Below are 6,814 nucleotides of genomic sequence, written 5' to 3'. Positions count from 1 at the left end.
AGGGCTTGCCTAGGCGCGCCGGCCTTCCAGAGCTTCGGTCCCACTGGGGAGTCACCAAGGGCCCTGCTCACCAGATGCCAGCGCAGGACTCAGCTGCAGAACACACCTGAGGTTTTCTTGCCTCTGCCAAATTTCTCCAGAGCCAAATACTCGGTGTGTTTCCACATCCCCTCCCCTAGCTCAATTCTTCGACTCCCAGAGCCTGTAGGAGTTGCTGCAGGAGGCTCAGGGAGAGGGGCGAACGCCTAGGCGGCTGCCACTGTAATAGAGGTGAATATGTTCATTGAACCTGAAGATCAGCCATAGAAAAGAGATAGCAGTGGAGGGCCTCTGTCTGGGGAAGGACATTTCAATGCCTAAGTAGGGTGCTGATGGGCATATATGTGTGGGGCGCGGGGGGCACCAGCTGACACTCCACTCCCTCTGTTCAGTTGCCTACTGGCTTCCTTAAGTCATAGCCCAGCCTTCAAAGAGGGAAGTTCTCTCAAAACTCACAAGGAATTGGGGTACCTGGGTGGCACAGTCTGTCTTGCGTCTGACTCTTGGTTTCGGCTCAGGTTGTGATCTCGGGGTTGTGAGATTGAGCCCCGTGTTGAGCCGCGCCTCGGGCTCCACGCTTAGAGCAGAGTCTGCTTAAGACTCTTTCCCTCTCCCTCTGCCCCTACTTGCCCCCTCCCCCAGCTCTCTCTCTCTCTCTCAAACAAATAAATCTTAAAAAAACCAAAAACCTTGCAAGGAATTGAATTGGTTCTGGTTGCAAGAGTCAAAAGCTGTGAGAAAAGGGAGACCCTTAGTGAAATCTGTTAAGAGTCTCTTTCGTTCACCAACCGCCCCCCCACCGCCTTGCACTCAAATTTATTTTTTCAACAAATGAATGAAATTCTCTGCCACATACAAATCATAACACTAGGCACGGCAGAGGTTTATTCTTTTTTTTTTTTTTAAAGATTTTATTTATTTATTTTGAGAGAGAGAGAATGAGAGAGAACACATGAGAGGGCAAAGCAGACTCCCTGCCGAGCAGGGAGCCCGATGCGGGAATCGATCCCGGGACTCCAGGATCATGACCCGAGCCGAAGGCAGTCGCTTAACCAACTGAGCCACCCAGGCGCCCACGGCAGAGGTTTATAAGACCTGGTGTCAGCCCTCAAGTCTAGGACCACCAATTCTAATGATATAAGGCAGAATGTGATGAGGTGTTCCAGCATCTTCCGCTGAAGCAGTCAGCAAAACTGAAGACCAGGGTACCCACCAAAGGGTCCCCTCATCTCATCAGTACAGCAGACCAGATTCTGAGGGCATTCTCAGAAGGCTCCATGCTTTTGCCAGGAAAGACACCCAAGCTTAGAATATAGATAATAATATGACCAAGACCTTGCCTTGATAGCCTCACTCACATATTTCACTTGATCTGGACCTTTTAGTAACACATGTATCCCGGAACAATGTAGCTTGTTCCCATCTAATGCCAACAAAGGGAGGGCGGGTTGTTCCAAATCATAAGCCCCTTCAGCCTAATTAGGCCCCGGCCTGGGAAGCTTGTCCTGGCTCCCTCATCGGAATAACACAGGACTTTACTACAAATCTGTTTGAAATTGGAGAATTTACTTTCACATATACAGAGATTAGAAAAATACATTCATTTTATTTTAGAAAAACACCGACCAATGTAAGCTTATCATCAACTGGCCTCTTAGGAGTCAGAGAATTTACAGGAAACAAGTTCTGGAGACCAGGTGCCTGCCTCTGTCTCTCCAAACAGGCTTGCGTCCTGGACGTAATTCAGGCCCACTCCTCAGAATGCAGGGAGGTTAGCTACCGAGGCCATTCACATATAAATGTCCAGTGAGCCAATGCCTGGGAAGAAGATCAAACCCTCTGGGACTGAACACAAGAGTGGGGGTGGATGAGCACAAACTACTCTCTGGCTTTTCTCATTTTCTGCTTGTTAATTTCACTGTCAGGAGGTGACCTCTTTTCCCTAATCCTCTTTCAACCCACAGGGTTTGATTCCCTCCAGCTCAACCCTAATCCACCCCTTCTCCCATCTCTTTACTCCTGGGCCACCAGCCCTGGTGACATCTCTTTCTCCTGCTCCTGGGCCAGAATCTGCTAGAGTCAGGGCCTGTCTTCCATGAGAGGGCTTGGGAGGCCGAGTAGAGGTGAGTCCAGGCAGTGAAGGCAGTGGTTTGCTACTGAATTCTTGCTTGCTGTCCTGATCTCTTTACCTAAGGAGTCAGAAGGAAGAACTGCTTTAAACTGTCCCTCTTCCTCAAGCCCATTTGTCACCCAGCTGAGATCAAGTTTCTCAGGGAAGGAAGAAATGGGACTCCTTGCCTCTCCAGGCTCCCCTTCTCATCCCCATCTTGCCACGCAAGACTCAGGGCTGGTGTGCATAACAGTTTGGAAGCCCAGATGACAGGGGGGATAGAGCATCTCAACCAGTCTTACCTGGTAGGTCCTGGGACTGCAACCTTCTTGGGGGGCTGCAGATTGCTTCGAGTGGCACCAGGGGCGGGAAGATTTGGTCGCTGGGAAATGGGAACTTGATGGGGGTTGACAAAAGAAATGAATTAGCAGAGAGTTCAAGCGACCTTCTCAGAGTGAGTTTGGGATTAGTGCCTTTCTTCCTACCCAAGGTCAAAAACACAAAGTATTTGAAAACCATGGTTCAGACTCTTTGCCCGGACCCACATCCTCTCTTTCACTTAGTCTCCCCATCTTCAAATTGAGTGGTAATGAAAATGGAGAAAGTGGTCCCTGGTCCCAGCTCTGGGAGGGTACATCCAAGCTGGGCAAGGGTAAGCATTCTTCCCCCTGATTTCCAACTGTTATGTCCACTCTTCCTCACCTCTGTGCCCTGCGGCACTTGGTCGTGGAAGTCCTTTCCGAGTTGGCAGAGAAGCTGGAGGCAGGGCACCTTTGCTGGGTGGTACACTCCGGCTGGTGAGTGGCATTCGGCTGGCAGGCCTGGGGATGGCTGAGGGAACAGGCAGTCGACTGGAAGGCTTAGCAGCTGCTCCCTGTGGCCGAGAGAGGCGCTGAGAGTTGCTGGTAGAAGGCTGTGGGGCCAAGACTGGTCTGACAGGGGTAGGCGGGCCTGGTGGAAAGGAGTAGAGGAATGAGAGGGTCAGCTCCACATCCTTCCCCCCTCCCATTCACCCACAGCTTTGTTGCCCAAGCCTTCTCACTTGCTGTTGCTCTCCCACTGGGCCCAGCTTTGCCCCGGATTGGAGGAGTAGATCGGGCAAGAGGAGAAGATGCTGGGCTTTTGGATGCAGGGAACAGATTGCAAGTGGGTGACTCCTGAAATACAAAGAGAGAAAAAATAGAATTAGAATGGAAAAAGAATCTGTTCTGCTGGCTGTTTGAGAAATAGAGGTGGAGAGTTGCCTACATCCCAGTAAGGAAGGGCAGACGTTAGCTGCCAACATCATCCTCACCAATACCATTTATCTTGAACTTATTATAGACACTTACCAAGATATGTGCAGACACTGTGGTAACTGCTTTGCTTACGGTATTTTGCTTAATTCCAACAATTCTGAGGTAGAATTTTACTAAGCCCATTTTACCAACTCTATGGCTGTACCAAGTCACACACTGTGTCTGAGGGCACACATCCAACCCAGACCCTCCAAACTTACTCTCTTCACACTGGAGGGCCTCTTTCCAGATGTTGCCCGAAGAGCCCTGACTGCCCCCTTCTTATCGCTGCTCCGGAGTCGGGGTGTCAGGCTGCTTGGGGAGGGGGTGCTCCGAGTCAAAGAACTCACAGTGGGCAGCAGGTCTCGGACGGGACTGTCCTTCAGCACAAAGGTATCCCTCCGAGGGCTGGGCTTCACCTTGCGAGGCCCCAGGACGTCGCCTGGGCTCTCCTGCTCCTGCAGGGCACACTGCTCCAGCTGGGCTGCCAGTCGGTTGGCCTCGTGGAGAATCTCCTCCAGCTTCTCTGGACTAAGGGGGCCTAAGCTGAGCCTCACGCCCTGGGGGGCTGGGGCCACTGCATTTGGGTCACTTCGATTGGAAAGTCCTCTTCGGAGGGGTTTCTCTGGAGTCATTGACACTGCTATATCCTCCTCCTCACGACTGAGACAGAAAACAAACCAGGCACCGTGCGCACACAGAAGAGAGCAGGGGACCGTGCAGAGGAGACCCGGCACCCCCCCCCCCCAACAGAGCCAGGGATACAACCCAAACCCTGATGCCCACGCTGGCTGGGAGATCTGGCCTCTAGGTGATGAGACGCCTGGTTCTATGAGGCCTAATAGGCCGTTAGCCCTTACCGACATTGGAAATGATGCCAGGATGAAGACGCAGCAAATCCACTTACCCTTTTTCTTAACATCCTGAAATCTCATTCCAGCTTATCTGTTTTCCCTTCCCCCAGTAGTGTCACTGAGGCCCATGTCAACAAGTCCCCCAGCAGCCACAGGGCACCCAACCTTGCTACATTACCAACCCAGACCCCAGAGACCAATAATTCAGCAGTAGGGGGTTAGAGACAAAGAGGCATTGTTGGAGGAAAGCAAGTAGGTTACCGAGGATGGTACCTGTCAGATGGTGACAGCCCTCCAAAGTCCAAGGTCTCATCCACGATAAACTTTACATCTGTAGGGGAGGAGGGAATGAATACCAGCCTCAGGTCACTAACACGGCTCTCAATCGCAGCGCCTCATTCTTCCCTCCTTCCTTTCCTCACCTTCCTCCAAATCTTCCATGTTCCAGCCGGTAGGAGCACGAGTCAGCTTAGACCTGAGCTGGAGAGAAAATACCCCTTTCTTCAGGTCTCCATCCTGCCCAAGGCTCCCAGCTAGACTCAGGGTGCAAGCCAGGGGTTGGGGATCACGCTGGAGGTAAAGAAGGGTCCCAGGAGTAGCACCTGCCCCTGTAACTTAGCCCTGTTACCTCCGGGGAAGGTGCGGAGAGCGCACATCCCCCTCCTCAGGTTGCCCTTCCGCCCCCCTACAGCCTGGCCTCTCCTCGCCGGGGGCGGTCCGCACGCCCTATCTTCTTCCCCGCCACCATCCTCCGGTTCTTCCTCTCCCCAGATCACCTTTCCACTCCCACGGCACCACGCCCACACCACACCTCCAGCCCACACCGCGCTTTTACTTTCCGCCCCACCTCACCTCTCGCCGAAGGTGCTTGCCTCCCACCACTTAGTCCCGGGAATCAGCCCCGAGGGGGTGGGGCTCCTTTCGAATCTCTCAGGCTCCACCCACTCCTACCACAGGCGCCCAGTGATTGGCGGATCCCAGCATCCCCTGCCCTCGGGGGCGGGGCGGCGACAGGCAGCCGGCCGGAAGTCTACAGGTGGGGGCCGTGTGGAGAGCGGCTCTGAGAAAGACTCCATCCGGAGGGCTGAAGCGGGGAGTCCGCGAGCGCGCGCGCGTGCACGGGAGGCCTCCCTTCGGAGGAGGCGGGGCCTTGTGGCGGGGCGCGAGGGACCTGGCCAATGAATGTAGGCTTCGCGCCCGGCGAGCCCCCCCCTTCTCCGCCCCCTCCCCCAGCTGGGCAGAACCGGGCTCACCCGCCCGGCCTGCGCGCGCCCGCCCTGCCTAGCGCCGCACTTGAGGAAATTCGCTGCCGGCGGGTTACTCCGTTTGCAAACCCCGCGTTTGCCGGGTTTCCTCAGGTGTGACTTTTCCAAGTTGCGGGAGAACCTGGATACTTATATTTTAGGTATATTGAGGTTCTCTAAGAAGTACATCTTCCATCATCTTTTTAAGCGAGAACATTCGGAACTCGCGGTAGCCGAGGTGTAAAAAAAAAGAAAAACAACAGGCTTTTCCGACGGGGAGGTTTGGGTCCAATTCAGCCGAGACTCCCCCGTCACGAGGCAGGCAGGCTTGAGTGTATCTGACCGCCCGTTTGCCCGCGGAGCGAGGGTCCTGACCGTCCGTCGCCTTCCGCGCTTAGGGGAACTACCGGTGTCGCGTTCGCGGCCGCGTGCCTCAGGGGCTTTTGAGCGTGTTTGTAACTTGCTACCTCTCAGCTGAAGGCTGTGTTTGTAAAATGCTCAGGCCTGCTTATTAGCGATTTCCTTTTTGTAGTTTCCCAGTGGTTGCCTGTGATAGGCTGGGCCACCAGCTGCCAGGGCTTCTTAGAAATGGTCTAGGGGTGGGGCTCCTGGGGGGCTCAGACGGTTAAGCGTCTGCCTTCGGCTCAGGTCATGATCCCAGGGTCCTGGGATCGAGTCCCGAATCCGGCTCCCTGCTCGGCGGAGAGCCAGCTTCTCTCTCTCCCTCTGCAACGCCCCCTGCTCATGCTCTCTCTCTCTGTATCTCTCTGTCTCAAATGAATAAATAAAAAAAAATCTTAAAAAAAAAAAAGAAATGGTCTAACGGCGTCTGGGGGGCTCAGATGGTTAAGCATCTGCCTTCAGCTCAGGTCATGATCCCAGGGTCCCGGGATCGAGCCCTGCATTGGACTCCCTGATCTGCGGGAAGCCTGCTTCTCCCTCTCCCACTCCCCCTGCTTGTGTTCCCTCTCTCGCTGTGTCTCTCTCTGTCAAATAAATAAAATCTTTAAAAAAAAAAGTGTTCTAAAATTTTAGAAGAATGGCTGGAGAGCTTTGGTCGCCAGGGTTTATAACCATTATCTTGGCTATTTACAGGCTTTGTGGGGTTTCCTTCCTAGTTTTTAGCTGTGAGGTTTGCAGGCGTGACCTGTCAGTGTAATAAATGCCACAGCCCGCCAACGGGCCTTGGGATTTAGTGGGGTGCTGAGGGGCAGGGTAGGGGAGGCCCAGAACTTCGCAGACTTGCGTGAAGAAGAGCTGAGAGAAGAGGATGGCCTGGTTTTCTGGAGG

General features: G+C 53.8%; 1 protein-coding gene across 5 annotated transcripts; it reads right to left on the bottom strand.

Annotated features, from left to right (window-relative positions):
• Nucleotides 1-1,584: 1,584 nt before the first annotated feature.
• Nucleotides 1,585-5,232, bottom strand: PSRC1 (proline and serine rich coiled-coil 1). 5 transcript variants are annotated; one of them, XM_035017857.1, is made up of 8 exons: nt 5,133-5,232; nt 4,703-4,760; nt 4,554-4,611; nt 3,648-4,089; nt 3,163-3,306; nt 2,852-2,970; nt 2,452-2,545; nt 1,585-2,228 (listed from the first exon to the last, which is right to left on the bottom strand). In XM_035017857.1, exons 2-8 carry the CDS (start codon nt 4,719-4,721, stop codon nt 2,193-2,195), a joined length of 912 nt encoding a protein of 303 aa, XP_034873748.1. In that variant the 5' UTR covers nt 4,722-4,760; nt 5,133-5,232; the 3' UTR covers nt 1,585-2,192. The 5 variants fall into 5 exon arrangements, with proteins under 5 accessions (XP_034873748.1, XP_034873745.1, XP_034873743.1 ...); XM_035017854.1 differs by having other exon boundaries at nt 2,852-3,100; nt 3,192-3,306; nt 5,133-5,227; XM_035017855.1 differs by lacking the exon at nt 1,585-2,228 and having other exon boundaries at nt 2,448-2,545; nt 2,852-3,100; nt 3,192-3,306; nt 5,133-5,228.
• Nucleotides 5,233-6,814: the final 1,582 nt, after the last annotated feature.

The sequence above is a fragment of the Mirounga leonina genome, unplaced genomic scaffold, assembly GCF_011800145.1.
Source record: "Mirounga leonina isolate KUSES-001 unplaced genomic scaffold, KU_Mleo_1.0 Mir_173, whole genome shotgun sequence".
In the NCBI taxonomy this organism is placed as follows: Eukaryota; Metazoa; Chordata; class Mammalia; order Carnivora; family Phocidae; genus Mirounga; species Mirounga leonina.
This window is presented reverse-complemented; position numbering and strand designations above follow the sequence as displayed.